This window comes from Aspergillus lentulus (genome assembly GCF_001445615.1).
Source record: "Aspergillus lentulus DNA, contig: Alt08, strain: IFM 54703, whole genome shotgun sequence".
Lineage (NCBI taxonomy): Eukaryota > Fungi > Ascomycota > Eurotiomycetes > Eurotiales > Aspergillaceae > Aspergillus > Aspergillus lentulus.
In genome coordinates this window covers 3,536,730-3,553,265 of record NW_028322118.1, presented here as the reverse complement: position 1 = coordinate 3,553,265, position 16,536 = coordinate 3,536,730, and the positions used below count along the sequence as shown (strand labels likewise).

At 52.9% G+C, this 16,536-nt stretch overlaps 5 protein-coding genes across 5 annotated transcripts; 3 read left to right on the top strand and 2 right to left on the bottom strand.

The window, feature by feature from the left end:
• Window positions 1-1,603: 1,603 nt before the first annotated feature.
• ALT_4366 (putative NF-X1 finger and helicase domain protein) lies at window positions 1,604-7,269 on the top strand (the record flags this gene model as incomplete). Its single annotated transcript, XM_089599733.1, has 5 exons — window positions 1,604-1,667; window positions 1,739-5,075; window positions 5,134-5,325; window positions 5,557-5,899; window positions 5,947-7,269. The coding sequence occupies 5 exons, from the start codon at window positions 1,604-1,606 to the stop codon at window positions 7,267-7,269; spliced, it is 5,259 nt and encodes a 1,752-aa protein (XP_089456071.1).
• A 205-nt stretch (window positions 7,270-7,474) lies between these two features.
• On the bottom strand, window positions 7,475-9,353 carry ALT_4365 (sugar porter family MFS transporter; the record flags this gene model as incomplete). Its single annotated transcript, XM_033564535.1, has 5 exons — window positions 7,475-7,729; window positions 7,781-7,857; window positions 7,912-8,257; window positions 8,306-8,778; window positions 8,828-9,353. The coding sequence occupies 5 exons, from the start codon at window positions 9,351-9,353 to the stop codon at window positions 7,475-7,477; spliced, it is 1,677 nt and encodes a 558-aa protein (XP_033420426.1).
• A 1,702-nt stretch (window positions 9,354-11,055) lies between these two features.
• Window positions 11,056-11,589, top strand: ALT_4364 (V-type ATPase assembly factor PKR1; the record flags this gene model as incomplete). The annotated part of the gene is made up of 1 exon (XM_033564536.2): window positions 11,056-11,589. One exon carries the CDS (start codon window positions 11,056-11,058, stop codon window positions 11,587-11,589), a length of 534 nt encoding a protein of 177 aa, XP_033420427.1.
• Window positions 11,590-12,025: 436 nt separating this feature from the next.
• ALT_4363 (anaphase promoting complex subunit 2) lies at window positions 12,026-14,761 on the top strand (the record flags this gene model as incomplete). The annotated part of the gene is made up of 2 exons (XM_033564537.1): window positions 12,026-12,463; window positions 12,512-14,761. The coding sequence occupies 2 exons, from the start codon at window positions 12,026-12,028 to the stop codon at window positions 14,759-14,761; spliced, it is 2,688 nt and encodes an 895-aa protein (XP_033420428.1).
• A 75-nt stretch (window positions 14,762-14,836) lies between these two features.
• Window positions 14,837-16,171, bottom strand: ALT_4362 (TauD/TfdA family dioxygenase; the record flags this gene model as incomplete). Its single annotated transcript, XM_033564538.2, has 4 exons — window positions 14,837-15,200; window positions 15,260-15,520; window positions 15,586-15,851; window positions 15,908-16,171. 4 exons carry the CDS (start codon window positions 16,169-16,171, stop codon window positions 14,837-14,839), a joined length of 1,155 nt encoding a protein of 384 aa, XP_033420429.2.
• Window positions 16,172-16,536: the final 365 nt, after the last annotated feature.

Below are 16,536 nucleotides of genomic sequence, written 5' to 3'. Positions count from 1 at the left end.
AGATCATTTGATCTCCCATTCTTCTAGAGACAGCGCAATCGGCAACATGAGCAGTGAATATGCTGCTGCGATTACTGCTTACCGTTAGGGGTTGCCTATGCTCAGTAAACGAAAAGAAAAGAAAGCAACCAGCTGAGACGACTCCAGTTAACTCCCCCTCACAACCCTCTGCGCACCACCCGACACTCGCTTCGCAAATCTTGCGTCATCCAGTATTTTCCCAATAAACTAACCCCCATCGGCCTCCTCACAGCTATAAATCCCACAGGATACAAGGGAAAAGACAAACCTCCTCCTCCCACGTTTCTAGTCCTACCCTTAACCTCTGCTAGAAAACAGGCCGCATAACCACCACCCTAGATACTAGCATAGACAATATATCATAATACACACCAGAAGACTCCTATTAGCACGGCCGGCGACATACCAGTAAGCTACATCAAAAAAAGTCCCCGCCAAAAGGCCTGAGGGGAATAGGGAGAGTATCTATGCTAGTAAGCAGCCCTTTCGCCAGCGGAGAAAGATGAGAAGATTAGCTGCTAGGGCTACTAACTATACTAAGCATTACAGATTATTATCAAGGGCTTATAATGTTTCACTCTATATTTCTTATCAGTGTAAGCCATGGAATTACAGGGTCTAAAGGGATATCACCAGTTCCCTCTCCCTCTTCCTCTCCCTCTCCCTCAAACACAAGACACAAGAGACGTGTCCTCCACAATCATCAACCTCGCAGACGCCTCCAGCCGCATTCGCCAGCAGGCAGAGGGCTATACTTGGAGTAGTACCTTCCTGGTTGGGGACGATTCCTTTGAGCGTCCGATCAGCTAGATGATGGAGCCCTTCACCCACCTGCTGAGTCCAAGGAATGTTGTGAGTCAGCTCGCGATCACTGCCAAGGCAGATATCCGACATAAAGTGATACATACCTACAGGGTGTGAGTGTGGAGGGTAAAATGAGTGGTCGTCAGCGTCAGAGAATCCAGTGGCACAGCTTCCAGCGGCACAGCTTCCAGCGGCACAGCTTCCAGCGGCGCAGCTCATCCAATGATGATACAAGAATGCCTGCTCATAGCAAGAGGCTGGAGACATGCTGCTCCCGACTTTGTTCCAGCACAAGGAATGGTTTGGAAAGACAGCCTTTTGGCTGTGAATGTCTTAAAATAATGCTTTGTGCTCACAGCTGCCGCAGTGCAAGGCGCCCCTCAACCTAGAACATCAGACCTGTTGTACTCTGCATTTATAAACTGAGCTCGTCACCTTTCACTTTCTACCGCCCCTATCTTGCTTTTGTTTTCCTTCTTTTACCTATCACACTGCTCTCATAGCTACGTCCCATAAAGACGATTTGACTTCCAATCTAACAGATCCAAGGCTAACCACCCAGAACTTCTTCATTTTGCGCTCCTATCTCAGTCATCGAGCAGTGCCCTTGGAGGCTTTTACCTAGCGAGGCACGTCGACCGTAAACATGGCAAGGCCGAAGTAGGTCGCTCGGACCGGTCCAATACTGGGAACACGATACTAACGGCCTTCAGGATTTGCAGGGACTTTGCCAGAAGGGGAACGTGTTCCTTCAAAAACTGCAAGTTTCAACACGTAAATGATCCTGGCAGTCGAGATGTCGATCGACCAAAACGAGACGCGAGACCCAAAAGACCAGAACTGTCAGATTCAGAGAAACAATTTCGATCCTGGAAGGATACCCTAACCACAGACTTTCGTGCATCTCGACCAGGTCGCGCGAAGTTGGATAACTTCTTCCGAGATGCTCGACAGTTTATCGAAGTTGACGCTGGTCTTATGCAAGGAGTGATACGTGAACTAGCTGAGGAGACGGGTTTGGAGCATATTCGAGATCTTGTGGAGAATAAATTCCCCACAGCTGAGTCGAAGGCAAAGGAAGAAGTCTTCCGGACACAGGTCCTTCCTCTGCTGGAAACCGTCTCGCACCCTAAGGTTTTATCGTCGCTGATCTTGGAGCAAGCAGTGGGAACTATTTTCAACGTGCTGTATGGTATCAACGGTCGCAGGGCAGCGCTGTTCCTGAGCTCAATATGCGATGTGCTATCAAAAACCAGCAAGGAGGAAACAGCCGTGGACTGGTTGGAAATTTCACTCCTCGTGTTTGCAAAAATCGTCGATCTCAACTCCACCGCATTCGTTCAAGATGCACTCAAAGATCAAGCAAACAGGTTCCAGCAGCTTTTTCTCCAGATGACCGAGGGTGGCCTGGCGAGCTCTCTCCACCACTCGCGCAATCTTCTTGATCACCTTCTACGCCGATTGGAAATTGGCAGCTTCCTACCATCTGCACCTGCGAACGATAAGTTCAAATGTGAACCGAAGTCTACTGCAACATTTACGTTACATCGCGAACCGCCCGGTGGCAGACATGACAACGACCATACCGATATTGTGAACATCGCTATCATGCCAACCCTAGATGAGATACAGAGTTCGCGTATCGAATACCTACCGGTCAATGATCCTGCCCAGTGGCATGTGGGTGGTCTGGACGGTTTGTTAGATCGAAATTTCCGTCTACTAAGGGAAGATACGATCGGTCAGCTGCGAGATGCTATCCACCAGGAGCTCAAGGGATCACAGGGACCAGGCGGACGTAATTCCCAGGTTCGGACACACGTCTATCCTCGTGCGAAGATCGGACAGATCTACTTTGACAAATTCCTTGGCTTCCAATTCAAGGTTCAATTCCCTCAACCGCCACGTGTCAGTGAGATGTCGGCCAAGGATCGGGAAAACTGGTGGCAGTTATCGAAGCGTTTGCAACCCGGTGCTCTTGTGTGTCTCATCATGAATGGACGCAATGGAAGGACGGTTGTCTTCTGTACCATCGTGGACGAGCAAGTCAGATCTCCCAAAAAGCAAACAGACAATGCCAATAAGGAAAGTGAGAATGCAGCATCCCTGTGGGGAGATGCGAAGGAAGCGTCAGTCAAAATGACGCTGGTCGATACGAAACCCGGCATGGTCCGCACAATATTGAACAAGGTCCTGAACAAACGGGATTTTTCTGTTATCGAATTCCCAGGCATCCTACTGGCTGGCTTCGAACCAACCTTGCGAGCACTGAAGAAGATCAAGGAGAACAGGGAGCTACCATTCCTAGAGATTCTGGTCCCGAACGGCGATGTAGGCCCAGTTGACGTTCCTCCCCCCCTCTATGCGTTGAGGCCCGGATTTCGCTTTAACCTTCGTTGCTTGATGAATAACAAGGCCGATCTATACATCCAAGCCAATAAACCGGTTGATATAGAATACTTACAACGCAACTCAGCCCTCGACAGGGCCCAGGCGAGGGCCTTGGTCAATAGCCTCCAACACCGAATTGGCTTGATTCAAGGGCCTCCTGGTACGGGTAAGAGTTACACAGGTGTTGCGCTTATCCGAGTCCTCCTAGCAAATAAGAAGCAAGGAAAGACAAACCTTGGTCCTGTGTTATGTGTTACTTATACGAACCATGCTCTGGACCAGTTGCTGGAAGCTCTCATCGACAAAGGAGTAACGTCCCAAATTGTACGGATCGGTTCGCAGTCTAAGTCTGACCAGCTGAGGTCGCTCAATCTACGACACATTGCAAAGGATGCCGAGAAAACCAAGAGGGAGCGACAAGAACAATATCGCCTTCATTGCGAAATAGAGGCGTGCGAGGACAAGTTCTCCACCCTGAAGATCAACCAGGACTTGTTAGCCACTCATCTCATCCCTCACCTTCAAGAACTATATCCGCGCTATTATTCTGGTCTGTTTGGTAAGGACGAGGACGGTTGGGAGAGGGTTCAGCACGGCAAGCCTAGTGATGCGATCAAGCATTGGGTCCAGGCTGGGGGACCAGGAGATGAGGTACGACCTTTCGACGTGCTCATGTCACTAAATCCGTTCCAACTGTCACAAAAAGAAAGGAAGGAACTGTACCAGATATGGACGAAAGAAGTCATTAAGCTGGTGCATGATAAAGTCACGCAGCTCTGCTCGGCACACCATATAGCCAAAGCCAATTTCGACAACGTTCGAGACGAAGTGGATCTTCGCTGTCTGGCAGATGCCGATGTCATCGGAGTCACCACATCGGGTCTGGCTCGAAATTTAAACATGCTGCGAAAGCTACAATCCAAAGTCGTGATGTGTGAAGAAGCCGGCGAGGTTCTGGAAGCACACCTTCTCACAGCTCTGTTGCCCTCGGTCGAACACGCCATCCTTATTGGTGATCACCTACAACTCCGTCCACAGGTTCAGAATTACGAGCTCTCGCGCGAGAATCCTAGAGGTGGCGAAAAGTACTCTCTGGACGTTTCGTTGTTTGAGCGACTTGTGGAATCGCAGAGTGCCATGGGTCTGGGTCTTCCGTTCAGTACACTCGAAACGCAACGCAGGATGCACCCTTCCATCGCCCAACTAGTTCGGAATACTCTATATCCTCAGATAGAAGACGCAGAATCAGTGTCAAGCTATCCTGAAGTTGTGGGTATGCGCCGGAGACTGTTCTGGCTGGATCATCGCGAGCCGGAGGCGGACGCAGCCAATACGAGTCTGCTGGCGACCTCGCACTGGAACGAGTACGAAATTCAGATGACAATGGCTGTGGTCAACCATCTCGTGCGACAGGGCAAATACCATAGCGGCGATATTGCTGTCATTACTCCATACCTGGGTCAACTCCATCGACTACGTCAGCTGTTCTCGCAACACTTCACCGTCACACTTGGAGAACGAGATGCCGATCAGCTCGAGAGTGCTGGCTTTGAAGCTGGTGAAACTGTTGTCAAGACCGCCGCGAGAGCTACTTTGCTGCAGACTTTGAGGGTAGCGACCATAGACAATTTCCAAGGTGAAGAGGCCAAAGTCGTCGTTATATCGCTGGTGCGGAGTAACTCTCAGAATCGCTGTGGGTTCTTGCGTACATCCAACAGAATAAACGTCCTCCTATCACGAGCTCAGCATGGAATGTACATTATTGGCAATTCCGAGACTTGTACTCACATCCCCATGTGGGCGCAGGTCATTGACATCCTTCGGCAGTCGGGCAATATAGGATCACAGCTGGAGTTGCAGTGTCTCCGTCATCCTGATACACCACTCCTTGTCTCTACGCCTCACCAATTTTTGCAGCTATCCCCAGAGGGGGGCTGTAGTCTGCGCTGCATCAATCGTCTTCCCTGTGGCCATGCTTGTGAGCAAAAGTGCCATTCGGAACTGCTTCACAACGCCGCGTATTGCCCACAGCCGTGCCCTCGTCCGCGCAAAGGGTGTACTCATCCGTGCGTCAAGCGGTGCGGTGATCCTTGTCCTGTCAGGTGTATGGTGAACGTGTATAAGGAGGATAGGAGGCTTGAATGCGGCCATTCGATGCCGACTTTGCCCTGCTGGCAAGATCAGGACTTGTCTACTGTCCGTTGCAAGGTGGCTGTTACCAAGACGGTCGAACGTTGCAAGCACGAGATTACGGTGAAATGCCATCAAGATGTGAAATTGGCTACTTTTAAATGTACCGCGCAGTGTAATGCTCTCTTGACTTGCGGACACACATGCAAGCGGCCATGCCACCATTGCGTACAGCTTCTTGATTGGGAGGATGTCCGCATTGACCATGGAAGATGCCAGCAAAAGTGCGGCCGCAAGCACTCGACTTGCGCTCATTTCTGCAGTGCGGTTTGTCATGGCGACGAGCCTTGCACCCCGTGTGGAGAACCATGCAACGTGCAGTGCGGTCACTCCAAATGTACCAAGAGATGCCGGGAGCCATGCACGCCATGTGCTGAAGAGCGATGCTTCTCCAGATGTCCACACAGTGCGTGCACGATGCCTTGCGCGGCCCCGTGCAACCACATTCCGTGCTCCAAACGGTGCGACCAGAAGCTGCGGTGTGGTCATCAGTGTCCGTCGTTATGTGGTGAGAGATGTCCGTCCGACAAGTACTGCCAGATCTGTGCAAGCGAAGAAGTCAAACACCAGGTTGTGGACTTTATCCTGGGCGAGACATACGAGAACATCAACTTGGATGAAAATCCGTGCATCTTCCCTCGGTGTGGCCATTTCTTGACCATGGAAAGCATGGACGGGCAAATGGCCTTGCAAGAGCACTACGAACTCGATGAACAAGGAAGACCTATGTCGATCCACGATGCGTCGCGCCCGTTCTCCATGGATGATATCAAGACGTGTGCCACCTGTCGTGGGTCACTGAGAGATCTTGCCAGATACGGTCGACTTGTGCGTCGAGCGCTACTGGACGAATCCACCAAGAAGTTCATCCTTTATTTGAACCGGGAATACGTTCCTCTAGAGGAGGAGCTCGCCCGGCAGGTAAAACTAATGCAGGAAACAGAGGTTGCAAATAGAAAGGGACCGGCCTGGCCCGACCATGTGCCGCTCGAGGGCTCAATCCAGCAGAACATCAAGACAATGACGGAATTAGTTCACCACACGTCCCCTGGCCGGTGGAAGGATATAACCAAGCTTCGCGACAAGGCCGTCGCCTACCGCAAACGAGTATCCTTGGACGAGCAGCCCTACGACCAAGTCCGCAGCATGGTCGAAAACGCCAAACGAAGGAACAAGACCGACGGCGACTTTGACTTTGACAACACCATCCTCCAGTCAAAGGGCGTCCTCCTCGCTACCGCCCTGAACCTCCGTCTCGACATCGCCCTGCTAACCGATTTCCTCTCCGTCAAGGACCGCGCCTCCTCGCAAACGGGCAACATCACCATCTCCTTCAACCTACAAGACGCAAGAGACGAGTGCGCTACACTCATCAACCTCGCAGACTCGTCTGGCCGCATCCGCCAGCAAGTAGAGGGCTACACTTTCCTTGCGCGCCTCCACGCCCTTGAAAGATCCCAGGCCCTTTCTCCACAAGCCGCGGAGACACACCTTCATGAAGGGCGGGAGGCGGCCACTCACGCGCGATCCCTCTGCGCGCAGCACCCAACCCAGACGAGAGGTCTCCTGCCTGATATCGAGACCGTTGATAGAATGCTCCGCGACTCGACGTTTTACGCCGTGGTGACGAACGAAGAGCGCATGGCGGTGGTGGCGGCCATGGCGCGCGAGTTTCACGGTACGGGCCACTGGTATTACTGCCGGAACGGACACCCGTTTACGATTGGGGAGTGTGGGGGTGCGATGGAGCAGACGGCGTGTCCTGAGTGCGGGGAGCCGGTTGGGGGGAGGGAACACCGCGTAGCGGAGGGGGTGATGAGGGCGGATGATTTGGAGGCGTCGTTTGGAGGGATGCATCTGTAGAGAATACTCTGGTAAAATCTTGTATGGATCTTGACGAGAGTACATCAAGACATGGACAACACATTCCTTGAGGATTATTTGTGATAAGGACAGTGAGGTAGTCATAATCATCGTTATATGCTAGCTAGTCATTCAAGTGATGTACAATCAGAAGAGAAAAGCGAGTCCACCAGTGGACTTTCCGTTCACAGACCCTTAGCAGAAATCAAGGCGCAGCATCCGCATACGCATTCTGATACTCGTATTCCGCGCGCAACAGCTCCGCCTCGATAGCGTGTCGGCGCGCTTTCTCCGCTTCACTGGAATTATCCTTGAAGACGTGGTCCATCTGCTCGAGCGTGCGGCCCTTGGTCTCGGGGATGAAGAAGAATGTCCAGATGAGTGCAAGGAGACAGAAGACGGCGAAGAAGACGTAGGCGCCGTAGCCGGTGTTTTCGACCAGAGGCGGGGTGATGAGGCCCTATCGTCGTTAGCTTTTGTGAGGTTGGCGGGATAGATGATGGGAGCTTACGATGATAAAGTTGTTTAGCCAGTTTGAGCAGGTGGAGAGGGCGACGCCCTTGGCGCGGAGGGAGGAGGGGAAGACCTCTGTTGTTGTCAGTTCTATTCTGGATTAGGGTGAGATGAGCTAGGAGAACATACCAGACGGAAGAGCCCAGGGAACAGGACCCCAAGAAGCACCAAAGCTAAGCATGTAGAAGAGGAGGAAGGCGACGCTGACCCAGCCTTGAGCGCGGTGGGCGGGCCAGTTATTCGAGAAGAGGCCAACGAGGACGGCGATGATGACGTGGGAGATTGTCATGAAGAATGCACCCCAGAGGAGGAGAACGCGGCGGCCTAGGCTGTCCATTGTCCAGACGCTGGTCATGACGCCGACCAGCTGGGTTACGTTGAGAACACCGGACATGAGGAGTTGCATGTCGTAGTCTAGGCCCATGGTCTCGAAGAGGGTGGGGGAATAGTAGATGAGGGCGTTGATGCCGACGAACTATGGTATGTCAGTGGGGTTCCAAGAGAGGAAGGGCCGAGGACTCACCTGTTGGAAGAACATGAGGCCCACACCCACGTGAGTTCGTCGCCAGCATCCTTTCTTGAAGCAGTCTGCCCAGGAGGCCATTTCCAGGAGGAGTGATTTCCGAGTACCGCCTCCTTGGAGGGTAGGATGCTTTTCAGCGTTCAATTCCTGATGGAAGCGGACCTCGGCTTGGATGTCGAGGTACTCCTGACGGACGCGCTTATCGGATGGAGGCAGCCGACGCAGCTTGGACAAGCTCTGGAGGGCTTCTTCATTACGTCCCTTGGATGCAAGCCATCTAGGAGAGAAAGGCAAGGCAAGGACACCGCCGGCGAGGACAAACCCGGGAATCATCTGCAGGAGGAAAGGAAGTCTCCAGGACCATTCGCCCGCCATGAATCGGGTGCCGTATGTAATCCAGAATGCGATGACGATTCCAAGGACAATACAAAACTCTTCCAGCACCAGTAATGTACCACGGCACTCCGGAGGACCTGGCAAACTGTCAACGCTGTCCCAACTGAGAACGACCAGGACACTTACTGATCTCGGAAATGTACAACGGAGCAACCATCGACAGCATACCGATCCCCACCCCTCCAATAAATCGAGCTACCGTCAACATGGGATAGTCGATCGCGGCAGTCTGAAGTATAGACCCAATCGTGAAGATGATCACGGCAACAATGATCGAGTACCGTCGAGAGATCTTGTCTGCGATCCATCCCTGGTTGAGCGCACCAAGCAGAGCCCCCAACTCAATCATGGCCGTCATAAGACCTTTCCAGAACCCAGCACCAGATGCATTAGGAGATACCTCTGGAAAGCGTTCCAGAAACTGGTCCATCACCAGAATGACCGACACCACACCTTGATCGTAGCCAAAGACCAGACCACCGAGCGTCGAACATGCGGCACAGAGAAAGACGAATGGGTTCGAGATTAGACCACGAAGACCGGGGGGCCCATAGGGCTCTCGGTCAGTCATAATGTCCTCTGCATGATGGCTGAATCCTACCCGACCATCTGGGGAGACGTCCTTGGCGAGGTCAGGATGTTTGTTTGCCATACCTGGCTTGTATAGGGAGAAAGAGGGAAGAGGGGTGTACAATAAGGTTGTGGCGGAGGACAAGACTTTGTGGCTAGTCAGATGGAAGAGGATGGGAAAAAGCTACAGAGCCGAAACATGATTTATATAGGTCGCAGCAAGGGCCGTCCATTGTGATTGAGACTTGGACAGGTGCAAAGACCGAGCAAGATCCCTGATTCGTAGACATTCGGGGTAGGACGGTCGTGTCGGATACCACCCGAGCCATGATTCTGAGGCGGGGAAGCACAGAAGAGCAAAGAAGAAACCAGCACTAATAATCTGGTAACAATGACTGGACGAAGCTGGGATCAAGGAGATGTAGATCCGCAGAGAGACTGTCGAATAGCAACGAGGCCGTTTGCAGCAGACGGCTATTGGAAGTGAGAGGAGACTCTTAACCCAAACAGGAAATAACCGAGTGGGTATCGGATCGGGTTTGGAGCTCTGAACGGGGCGTTTTAGACGGGTGGATTCATGGGACAGCCGAAGTAAACCAGGGCTGGAGATGCTCGAATTTACTAGAACCAAGGTGTCTGCCATAGAACAAGACAGAATTTGTCTTTGTTCAGATCAGATTGATAGCTGACTCTACATAGTATACAGAGGTACTGCGTAAATCCACCACGAATATCTGATAACGACGGAATCCCGTGACAGCTTAGAGGACGGCACGTGCCGATCACACGAGGTGAGCGATGATAACGCCCATTTCCCAGATGCAACTGTGGTCGGCCCGACAGCAAGGATATTATGGAGCTCAGGGCGAAACCCGATCGGAAAATGATTTGAGAAGTGATAATTCAATCGAGCTGATGATTATCCCGTGCTAGTTGCTGTGATAAATCCAACGTGATCTGCCTCATTCCTTGCGTGTTGCTGTCACCCGCAGTAGTCATGGAGACTGTACGGAGAGCTTACTGGGCAAGATATATACTCCGGAGTCTTTCGGTGTTAGGGACGAGGAGTAATTGTATCTTCTGCAGTCTGTGATAAATTAATATATTCTAGATAGATGTCTACCTGACGCTGTCTCTGGATACCTAATCTGCTTAAAAAGTGCTAGCGCCAGTTGCAACTGATGCCCCTCTTTGCATGTCTCAACATCTTCATCCGCTGTTTATGTCTACAAAGTCCTCCCTACAATATATCGCACCTATCCATATTCCTAGCCTCCATCTAAATCATCCCCACGGGGTAAGTTAGATAGACAGTTATTGAATCAACCAAAATCTCACCCTGATTCATTGCAAATCCTGGGGCTTACTCCAGTCGTCCTCTTGTTTATTCCCCACTTGATCATCGCCAGTCAAACGCCGACCGTCATTGTCGGTCATCCGCCGACTTCCCGAAGGTGCAGGCCACCACTTCTGAGGCTTCGTTGACTTTTGCTTCTTCGAGATTCCCATCACTGCCAGCTTGACTACAGTCTTGTGTTCTACGAGGCGTCATCCCAGTTTGTGACCCTCTGTTACTGCGTATCTATTCCAGGAGCATAGAGTATCACTAATGTTATCATGCAGTAACCTTTCTGACCCTGCAGATTCGACGGATTTCAGTTTCCGACTATCAACGTCATTGCTCCTTGACCCTGTCCAACAAACCGAGTTCTACCATCAACCCCGCAAGAACCCCTTGAAGCCTGATCCACCAGCCTTGCCTTTGTCAGTTGCCGTAATCAAACATGGGATCATTTGTGGAGGACCTCTGGTCGAGCGTCTTTACCCCGGGTCCCACCCCGTCGCTCCTGATCGCGACCAATGTCACCTTCGCCGCGCTCCAAGTCCTCCTGCTCGCACTCCTCCTCGCCACATACAGCATCCACTTCGTCGTGCTCTCCATCCTTTCCGCGGCGCTCTGGTGGTCGATCAACTGGTTTGCTCAGGAGTTGAGCCAGGTTCAGGCCCAGGAGGCGCCCAAGGAGACACACGAGGACAAGGAGCGGAGGGGTGGTAGCACGAAGCCACCGGGGGCCCTGGAAAGCAGCGACAGTGACACCGAGACTGAGGTTGTGAAGGAGAAGAGCAAGCTCACAGCTGCCACAAGTGCCACAGGCGTTTCTACGAGCGCTGCACCTACTGCTGCCTCTACATCGGCTACTCTCCAGCCCCCGACTGAATCGCAGGCGCGAAAGCGACTCAGCGTGAGTGGTGAGAGCTCGGGATACCATAGCACGGATAGTGAGTGGGAGAAGGTGGATGATAACCATGGTCCTTAGCCAGTTAGGGATCCTGTGCATCAACAACACTGTCGGGAGTTGATACGAGCTCTGATACAGCTCTGTTGATCTACGAGTACTCCACCCATATACATTCGATCTCCTCAGTTGATACCCATAGATAACGATCGGTGGCGATTACTTGCATAATTCATACATTTTGTCATTACAGCCTATACATTTGGGTCCATTTCAATTACTCTTGAACAACACATAACCTTTCTCTTGGTAGCTGTAATTTGCCCTCTATATGGATAAATATCACGTGATAGCGCGATTCCTTGGCACCCACGCGACAACGTCGATAACGATAGAGATAGAGGAACGACCTCACGGCTCGCACGAGAAGCCACAATAAGCCCTGTACGACGTACAAGGGCGGTGATTTACGACCGTCGCCCCACGATGCGTCCGGATTGATCTCGTCTTCATTGCCATGCCTTCGACCATATCTGCCAGCCGCAAGCGCGTCTTCGGCTCCGTCTTCCCACCCGCGTATTTCACCACCGCGCCGGCGTCTCGGTTAGCCAGCGCAAAAAGTCCGCGCCATTCCGAGTCTGCTGAGGGGATTGATGACCAGGAGCAATATGACAAGGAAGCTTGGGATCGTGCGTGGCGTGTAGCGACTGAGTTTCTGCAATTGCCGAGCGAGCAGCTTGCGGATTTGACGCAGTCAGAGGATGATGAGGAGTTTCTGCACCGGTGGAGGGGTCATACGAGCTTCACCAAAGAGGCCAAGGATGCATTGGACTTTTTGATTCTACCGTTCCCCAGGGGGGAGAGTCTCACGACAGGGCAGCAGAGTATACTCGAGTGGTACCGCCTAGAGATACGGGTACACTTTCTGCGCAACTTTCATGAGGTTCTAACAAAGGTATTTGACCTATTGATGATGATATGATGATAGTTCTGACGATACCAGGTGTTGGATTCAGAGGACAAGGGGCAGCTACAGGCTATTGTACGAATCCTAGGACTTGCGCGGCGGTTGTACTTTGCTCCGTTCGTGGAGTACCTCCTACCGCTCCTGAATCATGCCGACCAAGAACGGGAGCTTCGTGCAATGGCGTATACGTTCCAGATGGTGGTGGGGTATGCCCTGCCTTGGACACGAGTATCAGAGCTGCTCTTCCGAGAGCTCACAAAAGACGCGCTCATTATCCTGGGGATTGACGCGCTGGATGAGGAAGCAAACTTTGAGGACAGTGTCAGTGTGGATAATATGGAGGTCGACCGGCAATACTCGGTCTCTTACCAGGATTGGCGGGAAGAGCCGTCCGCGGAAGTTCGAATGCAGATGATGGCAGAGTACGAGGATGTGCGAGTCGTTGCGACGCGCGAACGCCTGCTGTCACTACTGAGGAGCTTGCAGCTTGTTGGTTTAGGCGGGGACAAGGCCCAAAAGGTTTTTGCCAGCGTGATGGACATGATGTTGACGGTGTTTATCGAATCTGCATACGCCAACCAGTGGGAGGGGCCGTCGTTGGTCAGCCAGCACCTGCGACAGTGGATTGAGAATGTGTTTGCTCGGTTAGTTGTGCAGGTTCTGGCGATCATCAACCACGACGAGACGGGATCGACCGCCTCTGGTCGTCTGGATGTGAGTTTAGCAGATGTGGAGAAGTGGCAGGAGATGGGAATCTCGCGCCTGGGTTCACTCCGCACAAGGGAGCTGTTTGACATCATTGTCGAGTGGCCCGCAAGCAGCGGTGCCATTGAGGACTTGCGACACTTTTCGACACATCCGGCCGCTAGGTACTGTTTGACGCAAGCGTTCATCAAGGTGCTCAACCAACGGTTGTTGCATCCCGGGGCGTCGACCATTGACATCCTACGAGTGTACATCTCTATCATCCGCGCGTTTAACCTACTAGATCCCAAGGGTGTTCTGCTTGACCGGGTTGCTCGACCCATTCGCAGGTACCTACGCGATCGCGATGATACTGTCAAGGTCATTGTTGGTGGACTTCTGGCAGATTCTTCTGACATGGACGAGCCCAATCTCCCGTCTACCGGAGAGACTCTTTCGGAGCTGTCTGCCGAGCTAGCTAAAGCACACCAGAACTCACTGCGGGCCGACTCTGGCGAGCTGGACTGGGATGATATGACCTGGATGCCGGATCCGGTGGACGCAGCGCCGGACTACCGGAAATCCAAGAGCTCCGACGTCATTGGCAGTCTAATCAGTCTTTTCGAGTCCAAAGAGACGTTTGTCAGGGAAATGCAGAACATGCTTGCTGAGCGCCTGCTCCAGAAACGCGCCGACTTCGAGCAGGAGACGTCCGTCCTGGAGCTGCTCAAGGTGCGCTTCGGGGACAATGCCCTGCAGGCATGCGAGGTCATGTTACGGGATATCTTTGACTCTCGCAGGGTTGATGCCGTGGTTCGCAACGACCAAGGACTCGTCCAGCAGGAAGACGATACCAGGCCTGAGCTGCATGCGAAGATTCTCTCACACTTCTTCTGGCCCGAATTTCCCGCACAGGAGTTCAAGGTGCCACCGGAAATTGCGGCCTTGCAGGAGCGGTATGCCACCGGATTCGGATCGCTCAAACAGTCCCGGAAACTCACCTGGCTCAACGGAATGGGACAGGTCACCGTCGAGCTGGATCTCGAGGACCGAGTGTTTGTGGACGAGGTGACGACCTGGCAGGCCACCGTGATCTACGCCTTTGGCTCCGGGGAAGGGGCCACCAAAACCGTGGATGAGTTGTCGGCTGAACTCGGCATGTCGACGGCGCTCGTGCGCAGTGCCTGTCTTTTCTGGGTCAGTAAACGCATCCTCAGCGAAGTGCAGCGCAATACTTTCCGCGTCCTGGAGGTCCTACCCAATGACGATGACACGGGAGCCGTCGGTGCCGCTGGCGTATCAGCGATGGAGTCTGGCCAGGCCAACGCCGCGGCAGCAGCCGATGCAGCAGCGGCGGCGGCAGCCAAGGAGACGGCCGAGGCGGCGGCGATGGAGAAGATGAACCTGTACTGGCAGTTTATCGTCGGCATGTTGACCAATCAAGGCGCGATGCCGCTGCAGCGCATCGTGATGATGCTGAAGATCGCGGTGCCAGGGGGTTTTCCATTCAGCAACGAGGAGCTGCGCGAGTTTCTTGCAGGCATGGTCGCCAAGGGCAAGTTGGAGATTATCAGTGGAGGGAACTACAAAATAGTGCAGTAGCTGCATCATCGTACGACTAATGATAATGATTATTCACCATACGGAGTACATTGAAGGGTATGATACAACTAGAGACTACTCCGCATCCAACGGCGCCACCGGAGGCTGATCATCCACCTGAATCCCCCCTCGTTTCTTCTCATTACTGTCCCAAAACGGCAACCTCCAGCCGCCCTCATCCTCCGGCGTCGCCAACCACAGCCGCATCAGATGCCGCCTCGGCGCAGGGGGCGCATGGTCCCTGTACGCTGTCCGCGCATGTAGCACATGCGAATTGGCCAGGAACTGGATATCGCCGACCTCCAGCACCATATGCAGCGCGTTTTGCAGGCATGTGTCCTCCAGCACCTGGATCGCTTCCAGCTGCGCCGCAGATAGCGGGGGGATGATTCCCGCGTCGGAGAAGCGGGTCAGCGAGCGGACATAGTACGGGTCCCACCTGTAGTCCCCTTATTAGTTCATATATCAAGCAGGGCAGAAAGGGGCGAAGGGACATACTTGGTATACACGCGCGGGTTATCGCCGCGCTCAAGATACATCACACTCGTCCGAATATACTCCTCCTGACCCTTGGAGGTCTCGCCCTTGCGATCAAAATACCAGATCGGCTGCGTTAGCGTCTTGAGCACATCAGGCCGCTCCCTCGCCAGGATATTATACACGGTATGCGAGGAGACGATGTCCGACTCGCCGCCTTCCAGCGCACGCGCGATACACAGCAGGCCGACGATATCCGCGTCGTCGGCGTGGAAGAATTGTCTACGGACTCGTCAGCTTGGCCTATCTCCATGGCTGTGAGGCAGGGAGCTGGGGACTGGGGCTACCTTGCGTTGGTACGATAGATGCGCACCTTGTCGATCTGCGATGGATCCTCGCCTAGATCCTTGACGTGGCCGAGGACATGGCCGCGGCTGTTCTGGCTGACGAAGTAGCCCAGGTACGTCCCGAGGCCCATGTACACCACTGCGGATTTGTGGTTTCCCCATGTCTGGACGGGGAGGCCCTTGAAGAGGATGAAGCCTCGGCCGTTGAGGAGGTCGTGGCGGAGGGTGTGCAGGTGGGTGCTTAGGGTTGGGAGGGGGAAATTTTCCTACTTAGCTTAGCATCAACACGTTGAATATGTGGAAGGGTGTTGGGGGAGGCTACCTTTGAAATCCCGGTCAACGGAATTTTATTCCTGATAAACTCATCCGCCGTGCGACTCAGCTCGTCCAGTTCGGACGCTGTGAACCGATGCGTCCATTTCTCGGGGTGGTCGCGGTACTCGGCTGCTGTCCAGACGGTGGGGCCTGTGATTTCCTTGGGGAAGTGCTCGAAGGGCTGGAGGTGGTCGTAGAGAGGGGGGTGTTGGCCTGTTGTCTTGAGGCCGTCGGGGAAGAGGGAGGGAGGTGCAAGTTGTGTGAGGGCCATATCCTGTCAATTGTCGTATACTCGCGTTGTACTTGTCTACAATGTATGGCATCTTGCGATCGTGAGGGGTATACTATATATATCTTATTGTCTACACTACAAGTATGAATGATTGGTCAATAGCGGAGATGATGGCGTGCCAGGGTATCTTTTATTCTATAGGCTCGTGGCGCCGGCTGGAGTGGTGATGCGGATATGGCGCAATCAGATGGGGATGTGACAGCATCAAATAGCGGTTATGAAGATCTACTACTATCAACATGTGAACTTCTTCAATAGTACATCACTTCTATTAATCTTTTCTCTGTTTATCTATAAGTTAAAGCTGTGAAGCTAGAAGCACTAGCTCTATATTTCTGATACTT